Source organism: Triturus cristatus, chromosome 4_2 (genome assembly GCF_964204655.1).
Source record: "Triturus cristatus chromosome 4_2, aTriCri1.1, whole genome shotgun sequence".
In the NCBI taxonomy this organism is placed as follows: domain Eukaryota; kingdom Metazoa; phylum Chordata; class Amphibia; order Caudata; family Salamandridae; genus Triturus; species Triturus cristatus.
Genome location: NC_140586.1, coordinates 210,911,082 through 210,928,273, shown reverse-complemented (window position 1 = coordinate 210,928,273; position 17,192 = coordinate 210,911,082). Strand labels below are relative to the sequence as shown.

At 43.5% G+C, this 17,192-nt stretch overlaps 1 protein-coding gene across 1 annotated transcript in view; it reads right to left on the bottom strand.

Annotated features, from left to right (window-relative positions):
- MEI1 (meiotic double-stranded break formation protein 1) overlaps window positions 1-17,192 on the bottom strand; it is a 2,222,673-nt gene that overhangs the window by 721,510 nt on the left and 1,483,971 nt on the right. Inside the window, exon 23 of the mRNA XM_085599901.1 lies at window positions 8,613-8,723. Coding sequence (XP_085456027.1) covers window positions 8,613-8,723 — 111 coding nt within the window. The remainder of the gene's footprint in view (window positions 1-8,612; window positions 8,724-17,192) is intronic.

Here is a 17,192-nt window from a genome sequence, read left to right as displayed (position 1 = left end):
AATTACCTTTCCACTCCATTGCTACACAATCCCCCAACACACACTACTAAAATATAACTTACTATGACTAATGATAAATTAAAATATACTTAAAAGTTTTCAAGTTAATGTAAAATATATAATTTCACAATGAAACAACATAATTAATAATACATTAAATGATCAATTTATAATAAAAAACGAATTATCATTTAAATTAAATTATTTATGAGTTAATTCATGTATTTACTATACGATTGCCATACACAACAACCCACAAGTAAAATATAACTTCTTATTACTACTAATAAAATTTAAATGTACATTAAAATAATCAAATTAAACTAGAACTATAACAATTAAGCAATGTACATAATTATTAATCAATTACATCATTAATGTACAATTGATAACTACCATTAAATATTAATTATTTATAATTTAATTAACTTCCCACCCTATCACCCTACAACCCCAACAAACCACTACAACATCATATATTACTAATTGCATTTCAAAATAAACTACTAAAAAACTTATACTTACAAACTATATTGTAGAAAATTAATAACATTTATACTAACAATACTATAGCCTTATAGCCCGCCGTAGCGGGCTATACCGGCTGTTAAAGGCCCGCTGCAGCGTTAAAGGCCCGAGCCGAAGGCGAGGGACTTTAACAACAGCAGCGGGACTTTAAAAGCCGGTATAGCCCTGCTACGAAGGGCTATAAGGCTATTAGAACATTCTGCCACTAGAGGGCAGAATGTTCTAACAAAACGAAGCCTTCAGGGAGCGCGAGGGGATTCAAATCCCCTCCGGCTCCCTGAAGTCTTTGTTCACAGCCAGAGCTGTGAACAAAGACACATTGGAATGTTGGCGCTCCGGGCTTATACCAGCCATTATAAGCCGGAGCACTCCATTGTTTTCAATGGAGCTTCCAACATTCCAATGTTCTAATAGCACATACAATTCATAGACAAACTTTTTTTAAAACAAACTTTATTGGTATTTCTCAGGTACATACAGCATAAGGTATTGGTACAGTTGTAGTTCACAATTTGGGCATCATGGCCCGATAGACTCTTTTTTCCCGTATACAGTTTTTTGTCATACAGTGAAAAAACATTGGTTATCGTGTTTACAATACCTTTTTTTTAAATAAAATTTGTGTTACTTATTGTATATTTGCAAAATAATTGTACTTTACATTTGAAACTAAGAAACTGTGTAACTCCCGACACCCCCCCCCCCCCTCCACTAGTGGCCCCCTATGTTTCAACAGAGTGTGAGTACTGACACTGACCTTGCTCCTGACGTTTGAATAGAGTTTGGATTTTCCATTTTCCCTGACTTGATGCGTTCTACATGGATGTCTGGGGGTGGGATCCCTAGTGATCAGGGCAATATGTGTCAGATATGGGGCGCGTATTTGTATCTCATTGTTTAGTTATACATCTTTGTGCTTTTATGCCTATCCTCAAGTCAGAGCTAGGAGCTAATTAAACTGTTATGTGTTGTTAGGGTAGAAGTGGGTATACTCATGTGGTCGGTAGATCAACAGTTTTGAAAGCTTCAATTTGGGTATCCCAGTCCATCGCTATTGGTTTCTTTCGTAGGCCTCTATAAAATTATTAAATAAACTAAAACATATTAAAATAATTAAATGATGTTTTCACAACTATATTAAAGAAAACAATATTAAAAACGATATTATTCTTGAAAACTATATTATACACCAAAAAACGATATTCTTGACACTCCACGATATTTTGTTAGTAACAAAGTTATTTAGCCCCTCTGATATTTAAAACTTGATATATTTTGTTAGTAACAAAGTTATTTAGCCCCTCTGATATTTAAAACTTGATATTTTGTCACACACCACAGTACACTCCTACACTCATCACACACACACCATCAGTCTTCATAGCCCAAGTTTAGAGTGTTCGAAGACTTTTGTTACCTTGAAAATGCCTACAGTTGGTAGGGTTGGCCCTCGGAACTCCTACCCCTTTGGTTAGGGAATGTCCAGGAGTCATTTCCACCCATTAGCTGGTGCAAGGCACATACGAGGCACCCAGACACCCACCTCATAACACTCCTGGACATGAAGAAGATCAGAACAGGACTGAACCTGTGGTCTGTGACATGAGAAGAGCCCTTGCTCTCTCTCTCATACCCAGGAAAAGAAGTGGACTCCAAGTGTAATAAGGCTGAGCACTTGTTAAAGCTACAGGGACTCGACAAGCTACAAGAGACCTTATCCTGCATCTTCCCAGCTGACCAGTGGTAACTGGGCCTGGAGAGGACCCGTCTGTTTGTCCTTTGCCTGACATGCTGTGAGTCGTTGAGTACCTCCCCTGAGGCCTCGGGGGATTTAGAAGTATACTCTTTTGGTGGATTGGGACCTAAAGGACTAAAATCAGAAGGAACAATCTTTGACTAGAATGAACCTGGTTGATGTATCCGACACGCACTCCATCACCACCAATGTCAAATTGCAACTGGATTCCGGTCTACTGCGACCATTAACTATGAAGGGCACTTTATGCTTCTTGGTGCTAATCCTACGTCAAATTTTAAAAATTCATAGCTCCACTTCCCATTACTGGATTTTTGTCATTTTGGTGTCCTCTTGTTAGTAAATTATTTAGGCTTTCTTTTTCTAATTCGGTTTGGGAAATGTATTGTGTTGCATTTCGACTTTATTACTATTTTAATATTGCATAAAACCTTACAAAATACCATTAAGTTAAGCTGGTCTGCTGTGTGCCATAGCTACCAGGAAGTTGACCTCAGGTTAATTTGGTGAATTTAAAGTTAATGATGATTCCTTGAGATTGGTAGTCACCCACCCCAATTATTAATCCAATTTCTAACAACTAAACTCTCACTGACAAAGCATGATCAGATACTGGTGGAGTACTCTTTCTTAAAAGAGCAAAAACAGTTTTCCAGCCACAGTAGGCTGCAGCCTATTTTGTTATGTTGCCCTTTTCTCACATCTTTCATTTATAAGGTGATTGTAAAAGAGCTTTCTTGTCATTTTTATTTAAATAGTGACATTCTCTGTTTTTAGAATTGGCTTCTGCTTTTTAGGATATCATTGAAAATGTGCAAAGTACTCTGGTATCCTGCACATGGGCGGGTAATTGATTGCTTATGATTATTAATGTCAATACTTTGGAGGAGAAGCCAGCTGGAGCATAGCAAATGAGGATGCAGAAAACACCTTCACCCCCACAGGTGGTGGCAGAATACTGCTGGGTGAGAAGAGACACGGTACAATGATGGTTTAGAAAATGCAAGCCAATGAACACTTTTGACTGCTGAACATTCTGTTTTTCAAGAGAAATCTCCAGTCTGGGTTACATTTTGGAAGCAAATCTGACGCTATTGTTGCTTGCAGACTGTAAGGCAGCAGCTGAGACTTCCCGCTCCAGTTCAAGGAAATGGCCATGTGCCCACAAAAGTGGTTAGAAAGTGGGCACAAAGTGGTGTGAGGCTGGCAGACTGATTAGTGTCGCTCGCAGAGATCTAGTTTTGGGAGATTTGCCTGTTGGGTCCGCCATTCCTGCTTTTTCAGCATGCCCAAAGTGATCACACTTGTGAATGGAACGCTACAGTGCTGGTTGTACAGTTCTGTGCAGCCTGTTCTTTCTGAGACATGGAGGGTGTGGCTGTAAGCACCAGTAGCTGAAGAGACTTTGAGCTGTCAGACATGTGGAATGGCCTATGCTCCCCCTCGCCATTGCCCAACTTAGGAAACCATAGCCCCCCCTAAGTGGGGCCATGGCAGTCCTTGAGTGTCCCCCAAGGGAACAGACAGGGACTGGAAGGTTCCAAGTGAGATCCAGGCCTGCTCTTTGAGGGGCAGGATCCTGAGCAGCTCTGGATTGCAGGAGGCAGTATTGACTGGTCTGCAGTGTGGGCCTGCACTTGTAATGTTGTAACCTCCCGAGGGCTTGTACCTGGATACTAATTCCTAACTCCTGACTGAGGACAAAAGCTTGTGCAGAGGAATCTTTTTATTCCGCACTCTGCTGCAGACATGAGTTATAACATACCTTACAAAAGATACTGAGCTCCCACATGGCATGAAAATTTGCTGAGATTAACAAATGATCTGATTGCAGTTTTATCTTTCAAGATCACAAAACTGAGACAACGTTAGTAAATTGCTGTTTTTTTTATGTTCCTCCGCTTCCACTTCGATGTAGATGTTGTGCATTGTTTTGTGAATGTTGTCTTTCTTATAAATTAAGTCTTATTTTATGGCAGGGCCACTTTGTAATTTGATGAAACCATGGACGTAGTCATGGTGAGAACTTTCTCTCTCTGTATATATATATATATATATATATATATATATATATTATATATATATATATATATATATATATATTTTCCAACACAACCCACTTCAGGAATCCTGGGCGCTCTGCGGTGGTGCGTTCGAGGTACGGCAGGGTTAAGCCGTTGTAATATCCACTTCGTTTACCCACACAGGTTTCCTCGCGCACTCCCAGAAGGACAAACAGCTTCACCAATGATCGTTTTTTATAATTCCTTTACTTTCAGCATGCCAGATACAAAAAGACAAACTCTACGCGTTTCAGTCTCAGCAGAGACCTTGCTCACGAGTCTAGCGGTTGCTCAAAGGTAGTCAGGATTTTTAAACATACAAACAAATCAATTAGTGACATCACTTCCTGAGACAGTGCTGCTTGGCATTCTGGTCATTGTAGTGCCCAATACATTTTCTGACAAAACCCGACATTTTCCAATCCAAATAAAGTTCGTTTTCAACAAAAATAGGAATAAAAACCCATTCCGTAGGCCTATGCACCTTTCTGTACATTTCAGGTCATTAAAACCATGCAATGTTATGATAACTATGATAGACATTTATATAGCTTAGTCTACGGTAATGTTGACAAGGTCTGGTCACCATTTGATTATTCACTTTCTACTAAACATAGTAGTAAACCACAGATTTCTATTAAAGTGAGTCATAATGTTACACCCTGGTGATCTTATATTAAGGATTGGAACTGTTGATTTTGAACATAAATCAAGCCCTCTAGTGGGCAGTATTCTACAACTTGTGATATGAAGGCACTGTCTCTCATCGTGAAAAAGGAACAAAAAAATGTGAGACATACATTAATGTAATAAACCTAAAAGTGTAAAAATGTAGGGGGCCAATGTCAGTGTCCTTGGTCAATTCTGACCCTTTCCTTGATAATTTTGGATGGCATGATTAAAGATGGTAATGAAGTTCCTCATCCTGATTTAAACCAAAAGGAGTCAGAGTCCTGAAATTCAAAATGTGTTTAGATTCTTTTTGCCGAAGGGTTTTCTCTCGGTCTCCTCCCCGTGGATGTATTCCTACGGATTCCACTGCATAGAATTTCAAGTCCTTCCATCTTCCTCCATGCTCCTTCTCCATGTGCTTTGCGACAGCATTGCTCCTGTCAGTGTTGACAGTGGCACGAACATGTTCCAAGATACGTTTTTTCAGTTCGCACTTGGTGCTTCCAACGTACTTTAGGGGGCAGGGACATTCGATGATGTATATGACGAATTGGCTTTTGCAATTGATTAGTTGTTGAATTCTCCATTTGCGTTTATTAGCCATCACCAACTCCTTGGTATTCTGAGCAATGGGGCATACCTTACAGCTCGTACATTTATAGAATCCTTTAGGTTTTAACCAGGTTTCTTTTTTGTTCTGTTGTTTGAAGTGGCTGTGGATCAATTGATCCCTAAGGTTTCTGGTTCGTCTGTAGGTAATGTTGGGATGATCACCTACAATTGATGACATTGTTGGATCCATGTGTAAGATGTGCCAATTTTTGCGTAGTATTTTCATCACCTGTTGGTTTCCTGTTGAGTGGGTAGTTATGAATCGTATTTGATTTTCTTCATTTGTTTTAGCTTCTTTGTCCTTTAGCAAATCTGTTCTGTTGATAGTTGCCGTTCGTTGTAAAGACATCTGGATGGTTTTGGAGCTGTAATTTCTTCTTTTGAAGCGTGTTATTGCCTGATTACGGTGTTTGAACCACTCTTCATCCCTGGAGCATATCCTTTTGATCCTGAGAAATTCCCCATAAGGGATGTTTTGTATCAGACTTTTTTGATGGAAGGATTCTGCATGCAGTACTGCATTTGTTGCGGTGTCTTTGCGATGTAGAGTTGTGTGTACAGTGTTGTCTACAATGTAAATTACAGTGTCCAGAAACACCACTTTTTCGTCACTGATATTGTATGTGAATTTCAATTTGAAGTTGGAGTTGTTCAAGATTTCGAAATATTCTGCAAACTCGCTATTTGTTCCATCCCAGATGATCAATAGGTCGTCTATATACCTAAACCAAGCTATGGTTTTATTCACATAGGTGTCGTTCTCTTGGCTCCATGCCCATGCTTTTTCCCATACGCCCATAGTCAAACAGGCATACGATGGGCTAAATGAAAAACCCATAGCTGTCCCTTTTACTTGGCGGTAGATCTCCTCGCCGAACATGAATGTATTTTGTTCAAGGCATAGCTGTATCATTTGTAATAACATCTCGTTATGGTTAGAGAATTGTATGTTTCTTTCAGCCAGGAATTGTTTACATGCCTTTAATCCAATGTCATTCTGAATGTTTGAGTACAATGATATTACATCCATTGTTACTAATTTGTAGGACGCTTGCCATGGGGTGTTTTGTAGGTGTCTTAACAAATCTCCTGTGTCTTGTAGGTAAGAAGATAACCCCTTCACATATGGTAGTAGGAAAACATCCAGGAAATTGGCCATTGGTTCGAGTAGAGCTCCTTTTGCTGAAATTATAGGCCTTCCCGGTGGTTTCGTCGGATGTTTGTGGATTTTTGGAAGAAAGTATATTGTAGCCATTTTGGGATGTTCCATTTTCAGATATTTTACTTCTTCCTCATTCAATAGATTTTGTTTGCTCCACAGATCCAATTTCAAATCTAATTCCTCCTTCCATCTTTTGGTGGGGTTGGTTTTCAATTTCTCATAATATTCTTTGTTTTCCAATTGTGAATATGCTTCTTTAACATATGCTTCTTTCTGTAGGATGATGACGTTACCTCCTTTATCTGCCATCTTTATTTCAATTGTATCATCATTTTTTAGATCAGTTAAGGCATTACGTTCTTCATGTGAGAGATTGTCTAGTTTCTTGGAGTGGTTAATTTTGTAAAGGTCTTTGATAACACACTCATGAAATAAATCAATTTTGTTGCCTTGTGGTAGTTGTGGATAGAATTTAGACTTCGGTTTTTTGCTGCTGCAGCCAGCTCCCAATTGGTTACAGTAGGTTCGTACGTCACCTTTCTCATGTTCAGGATTTTTGTCTAGTTCCATCAGAGTGACAAAGTTTTCTGCATCTTGTGCCAGCAGTTCCATTTCTGGTATTTGGGTGATCTTTCGATGTTTATCCAGACCAGGGTTTTCAACAAACAATTTTGCTAGTTTAATTTTGCGAACGTATTTATATAGATCAATTCTTGTTTCAGCTATATCAGATATATATATATATATATATATATATATATATATATATATCTTGCTCCATTGTAAACTTAATGAATAAACTGATTTAAAATTAAAATGTTTACTCCAGCATTAAGCCATAAAAACTACAAGTGTAATTGTTGCTGCAGTAATTTCGGTTTGACTCGCAGTGGAAGTATTAATCAGCTCAGCTTCTTCCCTAGTATTTTTTCATGTCTAAAGCTTTAACCATTGCTAAGCAGCCCGTCCTATAAAGACATACTCTTCCTTCAACCAACAATAGGGGCCAAAATGCCTGATACGATGGGTGAGTTAAGCTTGTTGGGGAAGGCAACGCATACAATGCCTGATGTAATTAAAATTGGGATACATTCTTGAAGTAAGCACATGGAGGACAAAAAATTAGGATCATCCTCATATTATGGGGCATATTTACAAAGAGTTACCGCCACCAGAATGCCCCTTTTTGTACGTTCTGGCGGCGTCACCTCCTTCGCCTTATTTAAAGGGCAGCGTTAAGCCTTTTAACGTGGGGTAATGCTGCCTTGTAAATACTGCCCCTATTCATGCACCAATTAGCGTGAAAGAGGCGTGCAACGAGTGTTGCAGTGGGGGTTCTGCTGCAACACCCATTGCTTTTGATGCTGCCACAAATACGGCCAGGGAATACCTGGTCTTAAGTAGGCGATATGAGGAGCAATGTTTTATTTCTATTCGTATTTTGCTCTTTCCACGTGTATTACATTCTGCAGCACACATATATAGACCAAATCGCCTGTAAAGATTGCTTATGTGTAGTAAGGCGTCCCTTCCTGCAGTTTAACAATTGCCCCTGCAGTGCAGGCACACTAGCAAAATGGGGCTAGGAAGCGTTTTTAGCTCCAACGCTAATGGTAAGGCAAGGATGTGCCGCATTCTTGTGAATGTGGCGCATCCATATGTTTTGAAACTGTCGGAGAGCGGCATTACCAATTTTGGGGTAACACTGCCAGTTTCTTATAAATATGCCCCTTTTTGTGATATGTACCTATCCAAATTGTCTGTTTTAACACAGATCTAGATGACCTCAAGGATTGGAGTACAATGTCTGATATGTTACCTTTCTTCCGACTGCAGGAGCTGGCCTGTTGTAAGCTACAATACAGGAAGTTGAGAGACAGATGTAGGATCTCAGCATTGGATGGTCTGCATCTCCCAGCCAGGTTGCCAACTGCAACAAGAAAAACAAGCATTTACAATGCAATGGTCTCGGCAATATTATAGGTAGAGCTATTGGTATTGCTCATTATTTTTTTATCATTTTTGTATCCCTAAATAAATGGCATTGTCATTTCTATTGGCATTAGCTTTTTTTTTGCATATGTGATGCCTATTGCATTAGCAGAGAGAGAGTGAGGTAGTGAGATAGAGAGTGAGGTAGTGAGAGAGAGTGAGGTAGATAGAGAGTGAGGTAGTGAGATAGAGAGTGAGGTAGTGAGATAGAGAGTGAGGTAGTGAAATAGAGAGAGTGAGGTATTGAAAGAGTGAGGTAGTGAGGGAGAGGGATGTTGTGAGGTAGTGATATATAAGCATAGAGTGATGTTGTGATGTAGTGAGATAGAGAGAGAGGTAGTGAAAGAGAGAGTTAAAGTGAGTTAGTGAGATAGAAAGAGTGAGGTAGTGAGATAGAGAGTGATTGAGGTAGTGAGTGAGAGAGAGTGAAGTTGTGAGGTTGTGAGCTAGAGAGTGAGGTAGTGATGTTTTGAGAGAGAGAAGTTGTGAGATAGTGAGGTAGTGAGAGAGTGGAGTAGTGAGGTAGAGAGAGTTATGTAGTGAGAGAGAGTGAGGTAGTGAAACAGTGATGTAGTGAGGGAGAGGGATGTTGTGAGGTAGTGAGATGTAAGCAGAGTGGTGTTGTGATGTAGTGATATAGAGAGGTAGTGAAAGAGACAGTGAAAGTGAGTTAGTGAGATAGAAAGAGTGAGGTAGAGAGATAGAGAGTGGGTGATGTAGTGAGTTCCGGACACACTGCTTTCAATAACATTATGCTTTGTCTATGCTTTTTAGTCAAGCCCGTATTTTTAGAGGACTTGACTCACACAGCCCTAGAACCTACCACATCCTTCCTGAAATCTTTAGTAAAATGATGGGGCGGGGTAGCTGAGAAGCTTAGGTAACAACAAAGTTGAGGGAGAAACATGCTTAGTTACAGCGAGTCGAAACGCTGTCGTTAGGTATCAAGTACTGGGGGAAAATACAAGTTATTTCCATCTCCCTTGCTGGCGCTGTCAAACATCTGGCCTGACCAGTTGCAACCCCCACTAAATGACACGTTACCGAGTATCTCCATACAGGCGGGTAGACAGAGCGGTAAACAGCTCACATGGTTTCCCAGTGATGTGGCAGCAGAGCTGCAAACCAAAGGGTGCCTGGAAGCCCAGAGGCCGGTTTCAATGAACAGATAAGCAGTTAATGAGTGAAGAGAACGTCCCTGCGGCGAGCAGAAAGAAAGCAAGAAAAGTCACTTCCATGCACACAAAGTTAACTCAAACCTCGCAAACGAATAGCTCACACACGTTCAACAAGGATTGAGGCACAAAAAACACGAGAGAAGTTGGGTCTGCCGCACAGCGCACGCCCCTCCTCCACGCAGCCCTTCTCGTTTGGGTACTAGAGAGGCTGTACGCCGTGTTCGTGGCCACGGGCAGCGAAGTGTTAGAGGAAGCGCCGTGACTAAATGCAGACCATGGCGGTGGAGGAAGGGAGCATCCGTGAGGAGATCCATGCTCCGTTGGTGGGTAGCTCTGTACGTACCTTCTTCCGCCAGCAGAGCTGCAACCCAAAGGGTGCCTGGAAGCCCCGAGGCCGGTTTCAAGGAACAGATAAGCAGTTAATGACTAGCAGAAAGAAAGCAAGAAAAGTCGCTTCCATGCACTCAAAGTTAACTCAAACCTCGCAAACGAATAGCTCACACACGTTCAACAAGGATTGAAGCACAAAAACACAAGAGAAGTTGGGTCTGCCGCACAGCGCACGCCCCTCCTCCACGCAGCCCTTCTCGTTTGGGTACTAGAGAGGCTGTACGCCGTGTTCGTGGCCACGGGCAGCGAAGTGTTAGAGGAAGCACCATGACTAAATGCAGACCATGGCGGTGGGGGAAGGGAGCATCCGTGAGGAGATCCATGCTCTGTTGGTGGGTAGCTCTGTACGATACTACCTTCTTCCGCTTCTGTGCTGGGAATGGCGGATGGAAGCTTCAAAACTTTTTCGGATTCGAGGGTGTGTTCCTGCTGTTCGAAAAAGGGCGTGGCTAAAAAGTGGAAAGAACAGCACGGAACACGCCCCCGAATCTGAAAAAGACGGAGCCTATTTGGAGGGACGGCTCTCTCCTCCAATGGCTGGCCTCCGTTTAGGAAGCCAGCCAATGGAGGAGAAGCAAAAAGAGAGGCGGGCTAAATAGCCACTCTAAGAATCATTAAATCTCCCGACTTCCGGTTCTGCCTTCGGCAGGCCGGATAGTCCCTCGACCTAACAAGCACTGAAAAAGCAAAGAATTTTCGTTTTAGGTTAAAAAAAACAGTTGTTATGTCAAATAGATAGAAGCAGACAGAATTGAACACAGGGTGGAGAGAGAAGCAGAAGTACTGCATTTCTGAAAAACTTTTCAATACACAGGGGTTAATGCTAGCAATCTCTAAGCATTAATCACCACAGAAGCGATGTGAACTGCTTCTACCTCTAACAGTGGGGCATAAATGTACCTGTAAATAATGATACGCATAAGAAAAATGCCACGCCTTGAGGTACTATATGCAAATTGCCTGCGCATTTTGCTTCTCAACCCCCATAAAAAGTCCAAGGGACCCAGTATAGTGAGTTAGTGCACGTACTTTTTTTTTATGGATAGGATGTCCAGGCTTGTACGACCCATTCCTTAGGTCATATCTGACCAACTCCGCTCTGCTCAGCATTCCCAAAGAGGTAAACCAGCCTCGACTCCCAGGCTCCCTCCCCCCCTCCCACGTTCTTGTCCCCGCTGTGCAGACAGTGGGCAGTGCTAAGGCATGGGAAGGACCAGGGAGAGATAGTGGGAGACCGGGTCAAAGAGTTTGAGCAGCAGGCTAGGGGGGGGGGGGGGGGAGGGGGGGTTGGTAGGGGGGAGGCAGCAAGGACCGTTAGGGTCTGGGGGACTCTTACCACCCCTGCCCGGTTCCATCCAGCATCATTACCTCCATAGCACCTCAAGCCCTCTATCCCCGTTTCCCCCTGCTGGCTCCCCGGTTCCCTGATCTGCCCACAGCTTCCGGTAGTTTCTGCTCTTTTCAGCACACAATTCATCAGTCTGCCCGGTACAGGGCACCAGCAGGAATTATTCTCCTCTTAAGAGTCCCTGAGGTCAAGCGTGAGGAGGAGTGTGACCGCCATTGGACGGCAGCTGCTGAGTAAGACCCACAGGTGGCACACGGAGGCGGCCAGCCTAGGTACAGGTGCAGCCTGTGGCCCTTCCTGTAGCGCCCCATTCGTCCTGATAGCGTCCAGCAAGAATAGCAGAGGAACAAATTAAGTGGAGTGTAGGCACTGCTGTAAAAAAAATTCCAACTCCAAGGTCGATTCCTACCAACCAAAGAACGGCGCACTCTCGGTCCAAATTTGGTGATCCAGCACAACTCCAACTATGTAGTTAAAGCCATTCAGGCGTCCCCCTGTCCGTTTCTTTTTTTCATCATGGCTTATAAGAAACTAAGATCACGTACAATCCACATCATGAAAAGACTGGGTACGCAACAATTAACGTGAAAGAGCTCGGGCAAGGCGGCCCATATAGGACTTTTCTCTGGGAGTGCAGAAATATATATATTTTTTTTTTACAAAACACCCAAAACGGATTACGTAAATTCACAAATTGAGCAAGAAAAATACAGAAGACAGGAGCAGAGGATATCAGTACTCCTCTTCAAAACAACAAAGGTCATGCTGGAGAACAGGCAACTGATATTACAAAATCAGCACCGGCAAAAATTAATAATCACCCCGAGCGCCTCGACCCACTTACACATCCATCAGAATCCGAGCTATTTCAAATTCCAGACACAGATTTCACCTTACCAGACATAAACCTAAATGATATCCTCCCTCCCCAGGTCACCAAAACAACAACGGAGTCACTGCAATTATACAACTGCACTCCATGTAAAACATCTGACTCAGCGGGAAACCTCTCGCACTCACCGGAATTTCCTCTGTTTAAAACTTCGGAATCTCTGAATGGACAAAATCCTGTCTCCTGTGCTTTATTTACTCTCCAAAGGATCTTGGAATCAGTATTGACTCTCTTACAGAATCTTATGGAAAATTCCGACCAGATCGTGGAAACGCAAACAGGAATACTGCAATACCGAGTCGACAAAAAAAGGAAATAACAAATCACACAAAACCATCAACTTTCATTAACAAAAGGAAAATAAAATGTAGTTGAAAAACAACAAATCCTTAAAGATTCCCTAGTAATTGACTATCTACCCCAAGTTAAGAAACAAATGGCGAACCAAACGAGCTGGATCACACAAAAAGGAAAAAACAAGAAGCTCAGGGACGATAAAATCTATTCTCTTAGAAATCTATTCAAAGACTCCAACACCGTTAATGACTTACACAAGGTTATCTCCTATTATCCAATTTTTAACTAGCGATTAACAGTAAAGCGATCATGCAATACTATATCTCAAAACAGGAATAATACTGCAACCTATTTCTCCATGGTTTATTACGCATCTGCATAGTACCGCTGTTGTAAACCAGGCAAAAGGGCAGTTGATAGGGAATTCAACAATAATCAACGCCTGTTACCAGCTCTGAGGAGGGAGCACAGGGGGACTACAAGCCCCAGTTGCCTTTGCAACAGGCCGACACCAGTTTCCCGCACCCAGAGTTGCGTAAATACCACTCGCGGCAGTTACCAGCTCTGAGGAGGGAGCACAGGGAGACTACAAGCCCCAGTGGCCTTTGCAACAGGCCGAGGCCGGTTTCCCACGCCCGGAGTCGCGTAAATACCACTCGTGGCTCCCACAGCACGGGACGCGCGCGGGTGTGCCCGAGCTGCGCCCAGGCCAAGAGAGGGCCAGTCCGAGCCCGTCAGAGACCGGAAGAGGCTGGGCCATCCCTCTAACATAAATCATGGGTAAGCGGAAACAATTACGCAGTCAAGACCAGGGGGGTCAAAAAGCAAAAATCCCAAGAAAGTCTGCGTCTATCATCTCATATTTAACCTCGGCGGTGGGAGCTTTAAATAAGGAGATAGCTACAGCAGAAAAAGAACTGGGTTTGGGGTTGAGTCAAGAATCTGGAGAGGGGATTGTTATAACTGAGTCTGTGACTAAAATGCCTGTTCCTCTGGAGCCAAGGGTGCAGATAAATACACTGACAGCTGTGAGAGAAGCACCGAATCACGATGCTGTCCAGATTGGGGGCATGGATGATGCAAATAAAGAACCCTTGCCTGACTTGGAAAACGTATCAAAAGGGCTGACCTTGGGCCCTTCCGGGAAAAAGAGGGCCGCCAGAAAAACTATTAAACGGAACAAAGGCTTGAAAAAGAGTAACTATATGCAAGGGAATGTTGTGGATGAGAATACTCAACTAACACTGCGGAACCTGGTGGAGGACATATTTAGCTTGCGGTTGGAATCTATACTCACTAGTATTGCTAAAGATATAATTGACACTTTGAATACTTACGTCGCGGGGATCTTGAATAAATGTGAGCGTATTGACTCTTTTTTAACAGAACCAAATACTCTACATGCTACCGCCAGCCTAAATATGCTACCTAAGGCTCAATTAGAGATTAGGCCACATACTGGTAAGATTCACCTGGGTAGTCAACCTCAATTCCAATCACGGACTAGGTCTGAATCTGGATCCCCGGATAGATCTGTGGTAGTCCAGGGCCACTATGTGGGGGGGGGGGGGGGGACACCCACCCATGCTGTCCGGAGCCTTTCAAACTTGCCAGCTAATGGCACAACTTTTGCTCAAGTGAGACCCCAGCCCTACAAGAGAGGAATTTAAAACCCAATTGTTGTGGACTTAATCTCCCCCAGAAGCCACCCCTCTGGTAGCGGTTCTTGTAGGGGTACCCCCACCTGGTGATGATGACAACAAAACCACCCTGGCTCTACTACGAAAAACCAAAAATTGGTGTGATCAACATTGTACTGGCAATGCCAACATTTCTTCCAACATTATAATGGCTAGATGGGTGGGGTGGGTTGGTAATTGTTCCAAACAAATCGATGGTGATTGTATTATCATTAATTTTAGCTGATAGGCTGTTCTGGGATGCTTCTGACCTGGAGAAGGGGGGTATTAGGGCTCTGCCGCTGGGTTTTTCCTATCCCCCTGTAAGACGTTTAAATGTACCTGTTAGATCTAAGTTTGAGGCATACCCAAAGAGGCCTTATCAGTTTTTTAATCGCCCCTCACGAATTAAAGACCCTGAGTTACGTCCAGAAAGTTTTTGCTGAGGAGACGTAGCAGCCCCTCAAATATTATCCATGCAAACAGGATCTGAAGGAGATGGTTTAGCTCTATCAAATAGATTCCTCCCACTGTCCCAGCTAGATGAGAATGATTGACTGGAGACACCCAATGATTGTTTACCTGAACCCTGCCACAATGATCAGGCCTTAGATATAGAAATTGCCCCCAATTGTAAGATCATCAGCTGGAACATTGCGGGTCTTAGAAGTAAAAGAGATGTCCCAAGTTGGCTGAATTTTATCAAACAATATGACATTATTGCCCTCCTGGAAACGTGGGATAGGGTTTAGCAATTTTTGGCTGGATGGGTTTAAAACTTATTGCTCACCTGCACGTCCTGCCCTGGCAGGTAGAGCAAAGGGGGGCCTAGTGCTCCTTTTTTCACTAAAGCTAAAAGGGTCAACTAAGAGGTTGGAGTCGAGCTCTCATAATTGTTTGATAGTAGAATTAAGCACTCCTGACTATTCTAAAATTGTATTAGTTAATTTTTATAACTCTGGGGAAAGTGATTTTATGAATGAACATTTAGGTTACTTGAAGAACAAGTTACTTACCTTCGGTAACGATGTATCTGTAAGAAACATTAGTTAATTAGATTCCTCACCTTAGAATATCCCCAGGAGTCAGGCTGGATCCGGAAAGATTTTTCGTCAGCAACACCCCTTGCGCGTCGCTAGGCGTCGTCTGCGGCTCCGCATCCGTCGTCGGCGTCGTGCACCGGAATGACGTCGTCGGAGTACTTAGACGCCGCCCTCGCGCGCTGACGTCAGTTCTTGTACACAGCTTTCCGTGCCAGGAACGCAGAGCCATGCAAGAGACCGACACTGGTGCCAAAAAGTCTAGGACCCTGAAAAGGATAACCTTAACCCTAGATGCCGGTTCGCAGAACGGGGAGGATGGGTGGGTCCGTGAGGAATCTAACTAACTAATGTTTCTTACAGATACATCGTTACCGAAGGTAAGTAACTTGTTCATCTGAAAGAAACACGTTAGTTAGATTCCTCACCTTAGAATAGATACCCCAGCAATGCCAACCCCAGTCGTGGGTCTGTGAACCAAGATCACACCAGAAAGTCCTGGAGAACAGAACGGCCAAAGAAGCCATCTCTCCGGACTTGGCTGTCCAGGCAATAATGCTTGGCAAACGTGTGCAGCGAGGCCCACGTTGCTGCCTGACAGATGTCCTCGGCCCAGGGCAGTAGTCGCCGCTGTGGCCCGGGTGGAATGTGCTCTCAGCCCTACAGGAGGGTCCTTTTTAGCCAAGGAGTAACAAGCTTTTATACACAATACGACCCACCGCGAGATGGTTCGCTTGTGTACTGCCCGCCCCTTCTTAGCACCCACGTAGCCAACAAAGGGTTGGTCGTCCACCCGGAACTGTTTGGTGCGGTCCAAATAAAAGGACAGCGCCCGTTTTGGGTCCAGACGGTGGAGCCTCTCTTCCTCTTTCGAAGGATGCGGAGGCGGAAAGAAGGTGGGCAACGTGACAGACTGCCCGATGTGAAAGGCAGTCACCACTTTCGGAAGAAAGGAAGGACGAGTCCGGAGGACAACCTTGTCCAGATGGACAGAAAGAAAAGGAGGCTTAGAAGATAGAGCCTGGAGCTCACTCACCCGTCTAGCCGAGGTGATGGCTACCAGGAAAGCAGTCTTAAGAGTAAGAAGACGAAGGGGGCAATTATGAAGAGGCTCAAAGGGAGCGCACATCAGATATGTCAAGACCAGGTTCAAATCCCACCGAGGCATTACGAAGGGGACAGGAGGAAACATGTGAGTAATGCCTTTGAAGAAACGAGAAACAACAGGGGATTTGAAAAGAGAAGGCTGATCAGGAAGCCGTAAGAAAGCAGAGATAGCAGAAAGATAACCTTTTAGGGTGCCCAGACCAGAGCCCTGCTGGGCCATGGAAAGAAGAAAGAGGAGAACCTCACAAAGAGGGGCGGAAAGGGGATCCACAGCCTTTGCTGTGCACCATGCCACAAATTTGTTCCACCTGCAGGCTTATACAGTTTTTGTGGAGGGACGCTTGGCTGCCAGAATCAGAGCTGCCTGACAAAAGTCCTGCAGAGGGACTCCCCATCCCAAGGCAGGACTAGCCGCTGTTGCCCGAGTGGAATGGGCCCGCAGCCCCACAGGAGGATCCTTCTTAGCCAAGGAATAA